The sequence below is a fragment of the Rhea americana genome, unplaced genomic scaffold, assembly GCF_003343005.1.
Source record: "Rhea americana isolate MKP2758 unplaced genomic scaffold, rheAme1 scaffold_61, whole genome shotgun sequence".
NCBI lineage: Eukaryota > Metazoa > Chordata > Aves > Rheiformes > Rheidae > Rhea > Rhea americana.
In genome coordinates this window covers 3,220,262-3,236,943 of record NW_028186768.1, presented here as the reverse complement: position 1 = coordinate 3,236,943, position 16,682 = coordinate 3,220,262, and the positions used below count along the sequence as shown (strand labels likewise).

Genomic DNA, 16,682 nt, shown 5'->3' with positions numbered 1-16,682 from the left:
TGTAGGGTCTAACAGCCCAAAGAAGATCCAAGCCAGGCGAAAAGCAGCCCCATTCCTGCTCTGTGAAACGGGTTACAAAGCATTACTCCTATTTTCCACCATGTGCCAGTTCTCCACCTTGCCCCAGCTGTGCGACCTGTGGCTCCGGCTGGCAGGGTTTGTTCCCATCAGGCTTCTTGCTCAGATGAAATAGTGGCTCTTCCACTGCCAACAGATCTCTGCCGCTTCAGGGAGCGCAAGGGACAGGGGCAGAGCAGGAATGTTTCATCTACCACGTAGCTGGCTGAAGACACCATGCATAAGGATTTTGATTACATTTGGTTTGTGCTTAACTTGTGCAAGCTACAAAATAACTGCTCTTGAATTTACCTTTACGTGGTGGTTAAGAAATCATTGCTACTCTAGTTAATGGGAAGAGAGCATTAATYTGTTCCTAAACGCAGCAGGTGGAAGCAAGCAAAGGAAAAAGGTTCTTGTTTCTGTTCCTCCATGGTGCACAGTGACTCCTGATCACTGCAAAGGACCATGTAGGTAGATCTAGAGTTTCTGGCACCTGGGCAGCAGAGTGCCTGCTGTGGTTGAGCTTAAACTTAAACTCCCTTGTGAGCTGTGACTGAGACTGTCGGGGCAATATCAGAGGACATTAGGTTTCTAATGGCCTTAGGCACTTTAAAAAAAATGGGCTCACGTTCCCCAAAGCAGGAATATTCTCTGTATTATGGGTAGAGCCCATTAGGGCTGGTGCGAGAGGCCAGAGTTCAGCTCCGTGGATCTTTAAAAGCTTACACCGTGACCCTGGGCGAGACAATTCCCTTCTGATCTTCAACTCCTTCCTTTGTGAATGGTGTGTGTGTGGGGCAGGAGTGGTGGCACTTCTCTGCTCCAGGGCAAATGCCTTCAATGCTGGCAAGATGATACAGCTGTTGGTGCCTGGGCTACACCAGGGTGATGCTCTTGACTTATAGAGGTCGATAAGTTGCAGCCATGTTAGGGGAAGCCAAACGTGGAGAACTGCTTGTTCCCCTGAGCTGTGGTCTCAGCCCCATGTGTCAGGCCTGGCATCCCTGGGGGTTCATGTACCGGCACTTGGCCCAGTACTTTTGGCACTGGGCACTCAAAGAGCTTGTTCTGCTGTTGGGCCTGTAGCTGTAAAAGTTGGGTAATGTTAGTGGCAGTGTTTGCTTGGAAGTGGGCCGTGCGTTGTGTTACAGGGAGCGCAAAGCAGTTTTGTATCCAGCTCCAGGCCCTGTGTTTTGTTAATCTTTGTCAAGATAGCACAGGAATAAAAAGTGATGTGCTGGCTGGAGCGAGGGTGGTAGGGCTGTCTGCTTGTGGAGCCATCTACAAGATACCAGGGCACTTGGAGAGGGCTTGCAGAAGTCGTGAGCTTTGGACAATGCTGCTCTTACGAGACAAATGCTTGTGATCTCGGGGACATCCTTGGACCACTGAGCTTTGTAGTAGGCTCAGCCTCTTGAAATGCAAGTCAGAGGAGCAACCTCTCAGGCCAATGTGGCATGAAAGATGTGGGAAGCCGGGGACGTCCAGGAACCGCTCCAAAGAGTTACAGCTGCCAGGACGCTGAATTCTCTCTCCTGCCTCCTTTCCAGTGAAACAAGCCTTACTGCTCAAGGGACTGGAGCAAAACTCAAGCTCCTGTCCTATGTTTTTGTTCACGGAAGGTTGACAGGCGCTGGGTTTGCCAAGAAGCTGCCTAGTCTAACTCTAGAGGAAAAGGAAGCATCAGAGAGCAGGAGCTGCCCAGGGAATCATTATATTAAATTTAGGCAGTATTTACTTAAGTAGCTGTTGAAGTCCCAGAAGCCTTGGAAAGAGGAAGGAGAATTGCAACTCCTGGAGTAGTTAGGGAGCTTAAACATCTCTGGCACTAGAATCTTTTTTTTATTATTATTATTTTTAATCTCTTCTCCTAACTTTAAAGGCAAGAGGTCAAGATGGAAAATGAAAGCTGGTAACTGTAGAACAAAAGAAAATATTGCTTCATGCAAAGAGTAGCTAACCTTTAGGGACTTACCACCACTGAAAGGTCGGCACCTAGTGCAGCTCTCTAACTGCTTTGATTTCTGATCGTACTAATGTGTGCTAGCTGCCCCATGGCATGGCATGGGGAGGTAAGCAAAGCTCGTGCTCGGGAGCATAGCCTACTTCCTGGGAAGATGTCAGAAGGGTTTTCTCTCTCCCTGTCTTGTGCTGGAGTTTMACAGGACAGATCCCATACAGGAGTCAGAGATCCCATCTTCTGTCCSCTCTGTTTACTTATCTCTACATCCATCGCTCCGCTGACCAAAGCTGCTGTAAGGAACGTGTGGACTGTTTCCTGCTTAAATTAGAGAAAGCTATTAATTTCCATGCCCTTCTCTTGGCATTTGGTGCTCTGAAGTGAAAGTTCATGTCTCCTGTGGGTTATTTTATGCTTTTAAAATGTTAGTTTCTTTTTTTGAAGCCCAGTGAAATAATATCCTGCCCCAAGTGAACCTGAGTTCATTGATTCACAAGAAGAGGCAAGAGCATTGGCCATGCTCCAGCCCCCCAAAAGTTTTTTATGAGCAGTTTTTTGAGGAAAATGAGAACTGTCTGCATGAGGGGAGCCACGGCCTGGCCCTGGYCAACCAGCAAGAACTGTGCACATTTGCTCACATTAATCAATTTGGGATAAACTTGAAAGGAACCAAGATGCCTAGTGCAGCATTAGAGCTAGGTAAATGTATACATCTATCATCTGTCCCAAGAGCTCCACTTATTACTAGAAATATTTCCATATGTTGAAAGGTCTGTGTTTATTTTTGTTAATGAGTTCCTTGGCTTTTTCCATTCTTTCTCTTCTGATATCAGAGGACTGATCTTTAGAGGGGGACAGGAGGGGTTTCCCAAAGGCCCAAGCCCAAAGCTGGTAAAGACCTTGCTGAGCACATGGGAATTTTGTTCTTCTAATTGCTTCTTTTGGGGCAAGGAACAAGGTAGGAATTTTAGCCTTTGATGTGAGCCAGAGTTTGGAGGAGCTGTCTGAACCATATGTCTGGCCTCACCGTGAGCTGGTGTGGAGTGAAAATGAGGGAGGAGAAGGGAACACRCATTTTGGCTCCTGAGCATCTGTGACTTGTGCTGCTRGAGGAATACAAGGGTAACTGGTAGYCTGGAGATGCACCAGTATGTTTTCTGGTCATCCCTCACTGCCCAAAACTTGGAGAAAACTGACTTGGGAATGGCTATGCCATGAAATTTYAAGACCTTTATGCTAGGTTAAAAATAGTATGGGCTTAGCTACTCCTGTGGCTTGCAAGTTTTTTTTTTCCTTTGTGGTCATCTGGTCTTCTGATGTGGAGGTACCTAAAAGATTTGACTTCTCGRGGCAGTGAGGAGAAAGTCTGCCTGGCCACCACTGCCAAGGGGGGTCTCCACATTTGGGGTTTCAAATGGTGATGTGATGTCTGGCAAACTGCTATGTCAAAACATCTGGGTTTGAYGGATCGTCCCATCAAACATGGGATAAACTTGATGTTTTCATAACAAATTACGCAAACTCTCGGTTTAGAAACTCATAAATTACATTATTGAGAAGCTTGATTCTCTTTGTGGGAGAAACCTATGTGTTTGTCTGACTGGCTGGRTTAAGGGTGGACATGGCTCTTGGAAGAAGAAGAACCCAGTATAACCATTTCCTTTAACCTATGTGTTTAACTATTGGCACTGTGCTCAGTGCGGTAGAGGGAGACAGCGAAGGCTGTGCAGAGAAGAGTGTTCTGTAGCAGAAGCAGATTTATTTTTATTTGACTAATTYGGTTTCCTCCCCCGTGGCAAGGAAGGAAAAGCGAGCCCTTGAGGACKGAGTGCTCGGAGAACAGGGGGAGAATGCCATGCCAGCTGGGAAACGTGGGAGGTCTGGAGAGACGCAGCAGAATATCCAAACATGCTCTGGCTGTACATTATTTTTAAAAACAGTATTCCCAGGTGGCCCAATGGATGGGCTGTGCTGCAGGACTGGAGGAGGAAGACAACCTTGACTTTTGCCCTTGGCRTCTGCAGGCTGCATAAGAGCTGTAACCCACCCTGAGTTATATAGTGCTGTTTATCTGTTGAAAGCCTGATTTTTCTTTTTTAACCCTGCACCGATTTATAGCTCTCATCCAAAGAGAACAACTCCAGGAGCATTAAGCATGCAACTGATCACCACATCTGGCTTGAGGACTCACCAGAATCTTTGGTTTGTCCTATCTGCAATTGCCCCGTAGCAGCGAGCTCCCAAACTGAGCATTCAAGGCTGAGCTGTACCTGCTGCCACCTTACTGCTGCTGCCCTTCCCACCACTTCTTTGCAAATCTCTGCAGGTGCCTTGGACCTTGCGATTCACATTCCCTGGGGAGACACATGCACCATGGGTAGCTCTGCTTGCTGCGAGTCCTGCGTCACTGCAGYAGCGAAGGAGTCTGTCCTTTGAATTTGGTGGTCCTGTAAATGGCAGCCAGCAGTTACAGGTCTCATGGCTTTCCTCAGGGTTTCYTGGCCCCAGGGCTGCTCAGGGCTTATCTTTGTGGTGAGAAACAGCCTGTCCCCTGTGAAACACCRTGAGAGCTTTGCTGCCAGATGGCAGCAAACGTGCAGTGGCTGACCAAAAGGCGTGTATACACCTGGTATAAAAAAGATCGGGTAAATAGGAGGAATAGCTTGTAGCTGTGTCTTCCCAAGCAACAGAAAAAAGACTTTGAAGACAGCAAAAAAGGGTGTGTCTCTATTGGGATCTTTTTTGACATTTTCCTTTTCTCCCTTCTCTTTTCAGCAAACATCCTTTTACCAGCTTCTGTATGCAGGCTGGCCGGTGAGTATGGGCTGTTAAGTAAGTTTCTGTGGTTTGCTTTTTGTTCTGCTTGGTCAACTGGATTTTCCTCTTTCCAAGCTTTGTGACAGTGAGATCTGTTTTACCAGCCCTTCCTCCTTTTCTTTAATCTAGAGACAGCCCGGACCTGCTGGGCCACCAGGACATCCGGGGAAGCCAGGAGTACCTGTAAGTAAGAGACACTCTGGTGTGCCCTCTYTGGCGCAGTTCCTGCTTTCCTTGGGAAGCTGTCTGAGTTAATGTCTCAAGCTGCTTCAGCAGTCCTGGGTTCCTTGATTGTTTCTGATGTTCTCTAATTAAAGGCCTTGGGATTGGGTTTCAAAGAAGCCTAATGATTTACTTGTCTGCATTCCACTGAAAATCAAATGATGTTTGATATCTAACTCTCTTTGGCAAAACTCAGCCCCAATCCTCTCTCCACCAGACTCTTTCAGTAGAACAGTGCTGGTTTATGTTCACAGAGGATCAGGTTCCTAATATTGGTCTAGTGTGTGGCCAGTTGTTTAAGTGCAATATAAATCCATTCATAGATGCCCAAAAGCAAGCCAACAAAGAGCTAGTATGATATTTATGTAGGACCCAACACCAGCTTGGTGAGTCTGCGATTCCATGCCCTGTGGTGCCTCTTCAAGCAACTCTCAGGGTTTCTGTTTGATGCTGATGTCCCAGGCAGGTTTGTGCATGTTGAACTGCGGTAGAAACAGAGCAGGGAGCAGGGCTGTGAAAAAGGTGGTGGTACAAGACAAAAGAAATGAAGACAAAACTACAGGAAAGACCCTTTACTTTCTGGTCTCCCGTAGGGCATCAAAGCAGTGGAGAACCAGATTTTCTCCTGCCTACCTGGAGACACTTAAATCTGCCCTTACCTTATACTCTGCGAAGTCAATGTGGCCAGGGCAGTCTTGGTGAAGCCGCAGGACGCTCTGATGCAAATCGTGCTGCTCTGCAGCCTCGACCGGCCGCTTCCAAGGCTGCCTTTGTGCATTGTTCGTTGTTCTCCCTGTAACAGTATCTGAAGCAAGGCTGCAAGGACCGAGCTTCTTTCAGTGCGACAAATTCTGCAACGTGATCTGGGCTGGCTGAGGGGGATGGCGACCATTTGGTGATTTGATCCTTGTTTGTGTGCAGGGGCCTTCCGGATATCCAGGGGAGCCAGGTGAAAAAGGGCAGCTGGGGTACATGGTAAGTGCAGCCTGCTTGTGTTATTGGTCTGGGGGATGTTGGCGGAAGTTCCCAGCTGCAGGACACTACGAGGATGTGGGGCATGGAGCTTAGCCATGCAGAACACCCCGTTTGGAGAGGTACTGAGTATGCCCTCCACACCCTCCTTGGGATCTTAGAGGCTAGTTCCACCTTAGATAACAGCTGGGAGCTCTGGATGAAGGATGATAGTAAAAATAAGGTTTACTCCTGATTTGGAACCTCTGCAGGGAAGCATTTRCCTGGTTTGAAGGTTCATGTGCAGTATCAGAGAGAAGATGTCCCAGACTTCTCCCTGGGGTTGGCTCTTCCTGTGAGAGGGCTTGTATGGGCYTGTGTTGACCAGGTCAATGTTGCAGCTCCTAGGCCCTCTGCCAAATGGGTGAGTGACTGCTCAACAAAGTCCGTTTGGGTGCTGGATTTTGCTTTGTGTCTTCTGACACCCTCCTGGGTGGACGAGCTGGGGTCGGGGTGGTCCCAAAGGCGCACTGTCCTTTTGTCTGCACATCACGTTCTGGAAACCATCAACTTCCTTCACTTAAACTGTAGCTGAAGAATTATGTGAATCTCCAGCTCCCTGTGGCTCTTCCCTCTTCCTGTGCTTTGCCGAGAGGCGCTGCCATACAGCCCAGCTGTCTCCTGGGACCGAGCAAGCACAGCTGGGTAAGGGGTGTGGATGCCCCTCCAATGAAAGGAGAGCGGATGGCCAAATCTCTGAGCCTCACTGGAGCTTTCCATTCGCTCTCCCACCAGCACTTACCAGTACCCAGCCCTCGTGGGAAGAGCTGGAGTATCCCAAATTAAATACCATCTCATCAGAGCTGATTTGCAAGTGTTCCCTCGAACGCCCGCCTGCCTCTCTTGCTCTGAGGCCTATTTGTCCTGGCTGCTGYACCCCTGCTCAGGAGGGATGGCAGCACCCCTTGCTGCTGCTCCTCATTTCTCTGCTCAGTTTTGTTCCTTCAGCACTCTCGTGCTTCCTGTCCTGTGCAGCATCTCTTCCTGGTGTCCTCAGCCATCTTGATCCCCTCTGCTTCCTTTCAGCAATGACCKTCCTTCTTCCCTGACATCTTCTTTGTCCTCAGGTCTTCCTCCCCCAAAAGTGGCATGGCTTTTCTTCTGCCTTGAGAAGAGGAGCATCCTCTAGCCTGGATGTGTTGAGGATGGAGGAACAGGACACAGTGGCCTGTGGATACAGATGACCTTATGGAGAGGGTCATCCCATCAGAGCTTTCTGAACTGAATCTTAGCATTGCCCATGCTGTGCCCTTTCCAAGGTGGTGGTGCCTCAGTCATCCTGTCTGCCCACCCAGAGGCATCCAGGTTACAGTGTGGAGGTGTTGCAGAGCTTTCCTGGCTCCCACAGGGCACCTGCTGGTGGGCCTTAATAGCGAGAGGAGCAGCTCCTGGGCTTGCGTGGGTCAAAGCTGAAGGAGGACTTAGGCTGCAAAGCGCAATCCTTGCTGTGGGGAGGTTTCAAGAGGCATGGGGCAGGTATGCCAAAGTCCCTTGGCCTGACTCGAGCGTCCTTCCTCGGTCAGACGAGTGTCAGGGTAGTGTTTTACCAGCTGCCGACATCTGGAAGCTGACACAGGCTGTGTTCAGCTAGTTGAGTATAAACACTGGGGTCTGTTGGTGTAGCTTAATCAAAAGGTACCAAAGTTATTCWCTGTCTTCACATAAACAGGATCTAYGAGTGGAGTCGGTGGTTCATGGAGGGATTAGTGCAGAAATGAAAAGGAGCATATTTTGTCTCCTCTCCTTGGACACATCTGTGAGCCTGATGTGCTCGCTCCGGAGGCTGCATTTCACAGCAGCTGCTGGCGCGGGGCGGCTCTGACCCCCGTGCCGCGCCGCTGGCCATGAGCTGGGGTCTTGGCCACCACCTGGTGCTAGTGTCCCCCTTTGTAGCTCTTTGTGGCTCCTCTCCCGGGCCCGCTGTGATTGCAGGGGTGTTGCTGGTGTCCGCCGGCAGTCGAACTCGATGGCGTTCACCTCTCAGCACCAGGGCTTGAGCTTTATTTTGGGCTCAGCTTCTTTATCATCCACTGACCAACCCTGCCCGGAGGATCTGGGGATCAAATGGGGCTTGGGAGAAGGCCAGGAGTCTCCTGCTCCTKCTGTGCTGCTCCAGGCCTGAGCAGAACAGCCCCAGATCAGGGCTCGTGGGCTGCAGTACTAATATGCCACAAAAAATCTGCGATGAACTCTGCTATTCTTGACCAGCRCAGGCTGGTTTTGGTGACTTGTTTGGTTAAGGTTTGCGTCTCCGCTCGAGCTTGGCCCCAGAGGCTTTGCAGCCTGCTCCGGCAAGCGTCCGTCCGTTCCCTGCCCTCGAGGTGCAGCTCCTCCTTGCCGCCGTCCCCTCCTGGCTGCGCACGCAGGCGGCGGCTGGCACACCGCTGTCTGCGCTAGCTCCGTGCGGGCTGCCAAGCCGCTCTTCGTTAAAATTCCCCCAAACAAGCTTTGTTATTTGCAAAACTGGACGCTTCATTTGAAAAAAAAAAGAAGAAAAGATTGGAGCCACTGCTTTTTCSAGCACTTCCTTCAAACTCTTACTTTTTAATCTAAAACAAAGTCTAGATTTGGCAGTGACAAGACATTCTGAAAATTTTGAGAAAGCYGGGCACTCAAACCAATTTGAAGGGAAATGTTTTGTTTGTTCCAGACTGATTTTAACTACCCTTAAATCAGAATTGCCACTGGGCTAAGGAAAACAAAAACAAAACAAAACAAAACAAAAGAAACCCCTGCCCCTAGGCTTTAGCTAGCAGTAAGCAGTTCAGAGGGTCTGCTGAGGTTCTTGCACATGAGCACAGATCAGAGATGACTTCAAGTTCAAGCAACAGAGCTGAGAAACAGATGCACAAAGCTTTCACGTGACCTATTCCTGATGCATTTCTCATTCTCCGACTTCCAGTTTGCTTCTTGTTATAGGGCTGTTGATTTTGACTTTCTGTAATTTGAGTTTAGAGGGAGTACGTAGTTCTGTGTGATTAACACTTTGACTCATCAATGCCTAGATGCAGGTGGAAGTGGTGAAAGGTGTCCTGGAGCAGTGCTGTGCAAAGTTTGTCCCTCTGCCAGCTGTGCTTGTGTCTTTGCAAAGCGCTTGATGATTACCAGGCAGGATTGCTATAAAACAAGAGGCAGGCAGAGCTCAGCGTTTGGTTTATAAGTTTCATAACAGCTTGGACTTTTTGCTAACCTTTCTGCAGCTCTGGGAGTTTCTTGATTTCTTCGTGTTTCTTCGTTTTCCCCATCATCAGTGTGTATGGTGGGAATAAAATGCTTGCTTGTTCCGTTTCTTCTACTTGCGTACAAACCTGAGTCGCAGGGTGTTGCTCTGATTTGTTTTCACTCTCAGTTTTGCTCTCTGCAGGGAGAACCTGGACTTCAGGGCCTGCCAGGACGTGTGGGTTATCCCGGAGCAGATGGGTTTCCYGGGCTGGACGGCAAGCCTGGGCCGTCGGGGCTCCCGGGAAAGCAGGTGAGACGAGAGCAAGGGCTGCGACCTCGGCTTAGTGCCGTGGGAAGCTACAGCCAACCGAAATCACAGCCCCGGAGCCGTACCCACACCCAGAAGGAGGAGATGAGGGGATGGAGACATAGCAAGCTCCTGCTTCGCTATCCCAGGCCTCTTCCCAGCACATCCTTCTCCCCAGAAAACCTCCCTTGCCTTTTCCTCCAGACCTTGCTAATACACTGCTCCAGCTGTGTTAAAGATGCTCGCAGGGCAGTGGTCCAGAGACTTTTTGCCCTGGCTGACAATAAAGAGCTGAAAAAGCAAGGTTGCTGCTGCTTCTGTTCATTTGCCTCTCTTAGCTTAAATAATCCCCCTAAGCCTACAAACTGTGAATGCTGTTAGGTGGAGCTTCAGGTGTTCCTGCATAAATGCCTCAAGGTTCAAGTTTCCCCGGAGAAAGGGCTGTAAAACACTACAGATGTGCATAGGTGCAGCTACCGGCCCTGGAATAACCTGTACTCTGCAAAATCCTTCACTCTGACAGGACTGAGCACTAGTGTTGGATTTTGGGTATTTGAATTACCCAGTTGCTTTTATAGGAGGAAATAAGTGTGTGTGTAGGGGGGGGGAAGAGTGAGAGTGATCATGGATTCCCCCAGATAGCTTGTCAGCTTTTGGTGTGACTATCCCTTCCCTTTTCCGTGCCCATGCCTGAAATGGGCCGGGAGACTGGGAATTTTGAGGGAGGAGGTAGGGAAATGCAGCAAATTACAGGGCTGCAGAAAGCTGGCACCGGCTCCCTGCCCTCCGCAGGGAAGCAGAGGTGGGTTGGGTGCCGTCTCGGTTTAAGAATGGTCTGATGCTGGAAGGCGTAAGGCTGGTTTTCAGCAGGTGAAATGAGTGTTGCTTGGTGAAAGCCCAGAGGCTGTTGGAGGGAAGGGCGGATGGTGGATGGTGGATGCGTGAAGCAAAAAGCCAAGTAAAAAAGCAACTGGGAAAGCGCCTTTAGAGTGGCCTTGGGCAGCTACCAGAGAATTTGGGGGCAGAAAGTTTGCTGGAAAGAGGCTGAGAAAAAAGCTGGAAATGTGTCTTCCCCTTTGCTGGCCCAGGAGGCCAAGGGTGCCAGCAGACCTTGTCTGTGTTGTGTGCAGCCCCCCAGGCAGCAATCCCTGGGGGATACGCACTAAGTGCTCGGGCTGAACGCTTCCTCGGGATGCTTTTCCAGAACATCAGGAGTCTCGAGCGGGGCAGCCGTGGGCAGAGGGAGAGGCCCCCTAAGCGCTGGGGAGGTGGGAGGTGAGGCTGGATCCAGGCCCACCCCGCGGTGGCCTGGCCCTAGGGCAGCAGCACGGGGCAGAGGTGCTGGACAGCCCTGAGCACCTTGTCCACTCCTCCCTCCTCCTCCACAGGGCCTGCAGGGATTTAAAGGTGACCAAGGGCCAGCTGGAGAGAAGGGTGAAGAGGTAAGCTGGTGGTGGTCTCTCTTGCTCTGCGACTTGGTGCTGGGGGAGGGATTCACTGATGGCTAAAACCTGCTGTTGCCCCACTGCCTCGCACGTTCGTTCTCCCCGGGAGACGGCTGTGAACAGCTCTCTGGGCTGCAAGGTGCTGCAGCCCTGCTCCCTCCCATTGCTCTCGCGCCCCTCGTGCCAGCGGGTGCTGCTGTGGGTGTAAAGCCTGCCCAGACATGGGTGGGGGGAGTCTGCCAGCACTTAGTGATTTCAAGAGAGCTGTACGTTTTTCTTTTTTCTCATTTCACTCTGTCTTGCTTTTCAAGCGTAAGAGCTTTTGCTTAATGGATTAACTGGTCCTGCACCAGCAGGGCCCTCTGACCAGTACCCACGTCCCTACCCAGCTGGTGGGCAGCAGGACAGACAAGTGCCAACCTGCAGCTGCATTCCCGTGCGGGGTACCCTGCTGTCACATCTAGCGATGTGTGATGCCAGCTCAYGGACTCGGTTGAGCAGGGACACCCCGGCAGCTGCTGGCTATGTAAGGCATGTTGTGCTCAGAGCTGCTCTTTCAGTGCAGCGTTTTCAAGGATGTTAGCATAAAACCTCTGCAATCCCTCATCTGGCTGCTATTGCAGTGGATACGTTAGCCAGGATATAAAATGTCCATAAGAAAGCAAATGCTAGTGGTTTCTGTTGCTTTATTTTTTCCTCAGCCCTTTTAAGCCAAAAGAATTGCCTACAATTTTTAGTTGTCCAAGAGATTTTTGCCCTGAGTGCCTATGAGGTGTAATCAGACARGGGTATCTAAATCTCTGGGCCATTTCAACAGAGTTTCTTCCTTTTGAAACAGAAATTGCATGTGGTTTTTCAGTTATCTTTTCTAGCCTGTATTTTGCCCTGGCCTATGAAGGACATCATCTTACCATCTAGCAGGAGAGTCTCTTGCCCTCGGACTTGACCTCTCTGCACTTGTGCACTAAGCTGTTGATAGCTAATGAAATAGGAAGTGTTGCACTACTTGTGCAGGCTTGTGAACATTTTTATTTTATTTTATTTTATTTATACCCCACRGCTGCTGTGCATGACCGTGCTAGTGGGGCTTTTCCTTCTGGGGCTGCCTCAACTGGCACAGACTTGAGCCCTGTCCCATGGCACAAACAGTCCTTTGAGTCACATCAGCTGTGTTCAAATCACTGATGCTCCACTTGTGGCTCATATGTCTCTGTTGCTCCTGTTTCAGGGGTTCTTGGGTGACCCTGGACCAGCTGGGGAGAAAGGAGAGAAGGGAGCAAAGGTGAGTGTGTCTTTCCTGCCTCTCTGCAGCCTTGCCTGGGGTGGCCAGGGGATGTCCACTTTCCCTGCTGTGTCCTCTCCGATCAACTCCTGCTGCTCGGGCTGGTCTCCTACGGGTCTCTTCCCCAGCTGTTCAGGCCTGCTCTTTGCTTTTCCAGGGAWTGAAAGGAGAAAATGGTCCTCCAGGTCCTGCTGGGGTTCACGTAAGTTGATAGAAAAGCATCGTGCATCTTCTTTGATGTGCTGCGATTGCACCTTCCCTTTCTCCATGGACCCTTGTCGCCCCTTTGCTAGGTCATGCAGAAGTGCTGCTGTAACTGCTCCTGGCTGCTTTCCGGCCGTGGAGAAGGCAGGAGCAGCCTGCACTGGGGGAGGAGGAGAAGTGGGGATGGCCCATGTTCAATTCCTGGCTCTAGCACCTCACTCTGGGTTTCTGTCCTAGGGAACGTCAGGTCTGAAGGGTGCCACTGGCTTCCAGGGCCCCATGGGCCCCGAGGTGAGTGCTTGTGCTGTGTCTGTGCCGCGAGTCCTCCCCAAAGAGAGGCRTGGAGGGGAGCTCCCTCCACATCTCCCGGTGCCTGCTGCCTCCCACCCAAAGGATGTGGCCATGGGCGGGAGGAGCTGGGTTTTGCAGGGCAGTGGCACTGCTCTGGGGTTATCCTCTTCCAAAATCTTTACTGTTTTTTCTAGAGAGCTGGGAAATAGCCTAAACTACATCTTCATGATCCTTTTGTATTTTGCCTCTGTGTATCTGTCCTAGAGGAGGCTTTTACCAAGGAGAAGTTGCCTGTGAGCATTGAGGCATGTTCCTCTCTGCTTCAGGGGAGCCTTCCCTCCCCTCAGACCTCTGCAGCATGGATTTCTACACCTGAGCTAATTCTCTTGGCTGGGGCTAAAGACAAATGAGCCCTCTCAGAGCACATYGCCTTGTGATGTTTTAGGTGACCACCTTCAGATGAGATGAAGCCCAGGCTAGCAGCACCTGATTTTTTTCCAYACAGCTCTCAGCATGCCAATAGCTTAACTACTGCCAAGTCTTTGGGAAGCATCCTAGCTCGGCCCGGTTTTGCAGAGGGTTTAAAAGGAAAATYAAAGTGCTTTCACTGTGGTTAATGGGAGCATATTCCAACATGAAGAGAGTGCAAGAGGAAAGGACTTGCTTGGGGCTCTGCCATGTAGCAGTGGGAGCCACCTCTGGGTCAGGGGATAACAGGTCCTTAGAAGGGACCTCAGATACCGTAATGTGCAGAAAAAGGGGAATTTAGGATGTGAAGACTAGGAGGAGAGAATCAAAGCAAAGTAGGCTAGAAAAATGACATTTGTCTCATGTCTCTCTCTGGTTCTCCAGGGGGAAGGTGGCTCAGTGGGTCCCCCGGGCCCTGCTGGCCCYGTGGTAAGTTATGGCTTTACCATGCAAAATGGCTGCTCTAACGAGGTGAGGGGGGGTCGCATGTGTCATGCCAGGGCCCGCGCTGGCCAACGGGTTGCCTGGCCAGCTTCGTTGCTTGTGCCGATTTAAGCCTGAAAGCACGCATCTGCTTAAAACACAGCCTTGCAGTAGGGGAAGAAAGCTGCAAAAAGAGAAACTGTTGTTGAAAGTGAGCAAAGATCCCCCCCAGCATCCCAGCTGACATGGGGCCACCTCCGTGGGGAGCTCCTGGCCTCCTCCCTCTGCGTGAGGTGGCTCAGGGGGCTCCCAGGACCCCAGCAGAGCAGCCTTGCCCTCCCCTCCGCGCTCCCTGCCGTGGGCAGTGGCGGGGCAGGGAACTGAAGGAACATCTTCAGAGCTGAGCACCGCTGTCGCCTTGCAGGGAGAGCCAGGCCAGCCGGGATCGGTGGGGTGCCAAGGAGTCAACGGCTCGCAGGTGGGTCTATGCTAGCAGCACCCCGCTCCTACTGTTCATTCGGGACGTTTCCTGCCCGCGTGGCCGCTGCGTTCACCGCATCTTTGCTCTGCTCTCTCCTTAGGGAGAAATGGGCCCTACTGGCTTGCCAGGACCCCGGGGCCCCAAGGTACGTCGTTAGCATCTTGCTCCAAGCAGACCGTGCCGCAATCGGTTGATTTGGGAGGGCTCAATGCCAGAGCCGAGCCCCAGAGACCTGGCATGGTGGGTGCCAACACTGCAGCATTGCTGGGAGAAGGGAGGGGAAATTAAACCTGTAACCCCGTGCTCCAAAACACTGARGTGAGGGTGCAACAGGAGAAGACAAACCTCTCTCAATGAGGCATGAWGGAGCGGTGAGGCGGTCCCCTTGTGCCTCCCAGCCCGGCCCACCTGCGGGAACCAGGAGGATGCCCCAACTCCTAAATATTCATGGCCAGGATTTCTCCCCTTCCTCTGCAAAGTAGCATTTCCAAAGAAAATGATGTTYCTTTGGAAGATCTGTAGTGGGATTTACAAACCATGGGTTTTACAGTGTGCTTGCATTGATTTAATTGTAGTTACAAGTTTTCATCCCACCCTGTTTTTGTAGGGACCACAGGGCTTGCAGGGAAGACGTGGACCTCCTGGCCTGAGGGGCACACAGGTAAATGATGCTTCAGGTATTGTGCTGGCTCAGAGCCCATGGTGTTTCCAAGGTCCTGGGTGCAGATCCCCATTTGTGTGACCTTCTTAGCTCTGGCAAAGGAGCTGCTGAAACTTGTCCCATTGCACCTTCCTTGAAGACYTTGACTCTGCAAGTCTCTATGGCTGTCTCAAGGAGTGGTGGGAATGCATGAGATGGCCTGTGACCTTGTGACAGGCTGCTGAGCAGAGCCGGATGCTCTGGGCAAGATTCAGCTGACAAAATACAGGGGTGGCTGGTGCATGGGTGTCTGCATCTGCCCCGGCCACCTTTGGCTCTGTGTGTTGTCACACAGATGTAGCCCCTGTAACCCACGGGGTCTTGTGGCATGACCCATCCACTCATCGAGTCCATGTCTCAGATAACTGTACTCTAAATGTGCCCATTTCAAGCTGAGGGGCACTAGATGTGTGCCCTGAGCTGCAGAGCCCGTGTCCTAGGCTGGGTGATGTCCACCTACTCCTCTGCAGCACTGCCTCTCCCTCTTCCTCCAAATTCCTGAYTCCTCTGCTTTTCTCATCCACTGCAGGGTGCAACTGGGATAGAAGGATCCTCTGGTCCAAAAGGAGGCATTGTAAGAGCTTCTTGCCTGTGTATTTATCTAAGTGCTGMTAAACCCTTCTCCTCATCTGACTCCTGACATCCTTCCTCTCCTGCAAGTGCAGTTACTTGCATGCTGTAGGCTAAGCCCCTAGTATCTCATATCTTCATCCCTGAAAGGAGCAAAATGTTTCCTACCATCTTCTGCTTCGACTGGGTGAACTCCAGCTGCCTATGCTCCCTTAGGCTATGCTGGGAGCAGGGTCTTCTCTYTGGAAGCTCAGCTTGATCTCTAGTGGGGATGAAATGCAGACTCAAGGGCTTCCCTGCCAGGAGACCTCCATCAATTGGGTGTCTATCCAGAGAGGATGGAGTAAAATGTCCCTGCTGCTGGTTTTGAGGGGAAGAGACAGGCTCTGTTTGCAGTAGACCTTGCAAAATAGGCCTGGATGGATTTGGCAGCCCCAGGGGGAAGGAGATGTCTGGGCTGTCTGGCCTGCTGGAGAGAAGAGCCAGTGGATGTTACTGGGTTGCTGCAGGACATCCTGTCTGATGGAAACTGTCCCACTGAAATGGCAGTTCTCAGTGCTGATCCCCCTCCACTTCATAACCCTCTAGAGGCCAAAAGGAGGAAAAGAAGTTTATATATATATAACTAAAAGAAGTTATATATATATGTGTGTGTGTGTGTGTGTATATATATATAAGTATTTTTTAAAAAAGAAAGAAAAACAGTTTTGAGCCTACAAAGGGAGAAGAGCAGAGATCTGGATGATGTCCCTCAGCCAAGGGCTAATCTAGTTTATATGAAAGGGTGGGGAGTGGGGTAGCGATGCCATGTAGTGTCTCGGTTTGCAGCCCAGCCTCGTGGCTGTGGTCCAGAAGAGCCTGCTCCAGGGCTTCTGGCCTTGCCCAGCCASGGCCTGGCATCAGACCATGTCCCTCCGTCTCTCTTCCTTGCTGTCCCACTCAAAGGCTTCTCTCCTGCCATGCAGTTGCAGAAATGGTCATACAGGAGCGGGTGTCTGCATGCCTGGGGGTTTAAATGCAGGAGCAGTTGAGCAGAGATCAAACTGATGGCAGTGTGGCACTGGCTAATCGAGGCAGTTGTGTTGCAGGGAGCAGATGGTGCCCCCGGGCTGCGAGGCCAGCCGGGACAGGAAGGTCCTGGGGTAAGTCTGCACGAAGCCATGAGAGTGGGTGGCCTGGTGGGGAGGAGCCCTGTGTGCCATGTCTTTCACCTCATAGTACCCCAAGGGAATACTGCAGGAACCCGTGTGCTCCCCGGCCACTCGGAGCACCCCGCAGC

The 16,682-nt window shown here is 51.1% G+C and overlaps 1 protein-coding gene across 2 annotated transcripts in view; it reads left to right on the top strand.

Annotated features, from left to right (window-relative positions):
* Window positions 1-16,682, top strand: part of LOC146587153 (uncharacterized) — a 79,407-nt gene that overhangs the window by 32,800 nt on the left and 29,925 nt on the right. For both annotated transcript variants that reach the window (XM_085320017.1, XM_085320016.1), the window contains 14 exons: window positions 4,796-4,834; window positions 4,967-5,020; window positions 5,981-6,034; window positions 9,435-9,542; window positions 10,928-10,981; window positions 12,213-12,266; window positions 12,424-12,468; window positions 12,708-12,761; window positions 13,614-13,658; window positions 14,077-14,130; window positions 14,234-14,278; window positions 14,741-14,794; window positions 15,363-15,407; window positions 16,492-16,545. In XM_085320017.1, the coding sequence (XP_085176143.1) occupies window positions 4,796-4,834; window positions 4,967-5,020; window positions 5,981-6,034; window positions 9,435-9,542; window positions 10,928-10,981; window positions 12,213-12,266; window positions 12,424-12,468; window positions 12,708-12,761; window positions 13,614-13,658; window positions 14,077-14,130; window positions 14,234-14,278; window positions 14,741-14,794; window positions 15,363-15,407; window positions 16,492-16,545 (759 nt within the window). The remainder of the gene's footprint in view (window positions 1-4,795; window positions 4,835-4,966; window positions 5,021-5,980; window positions 6,035-9,434; window positions 9,543-10,927; window positions 10,982-12,212; window positions 12,267-12,423; window positions 12,469-12,707; window positions 12,762-13,613; window positions 13,659-14,076; window positions 14,131-14,233; window positions 14,279-14,740; window positions 14,795-15,362; window positions 15,408-16,491; window positions 16,546-16,682) is intronic.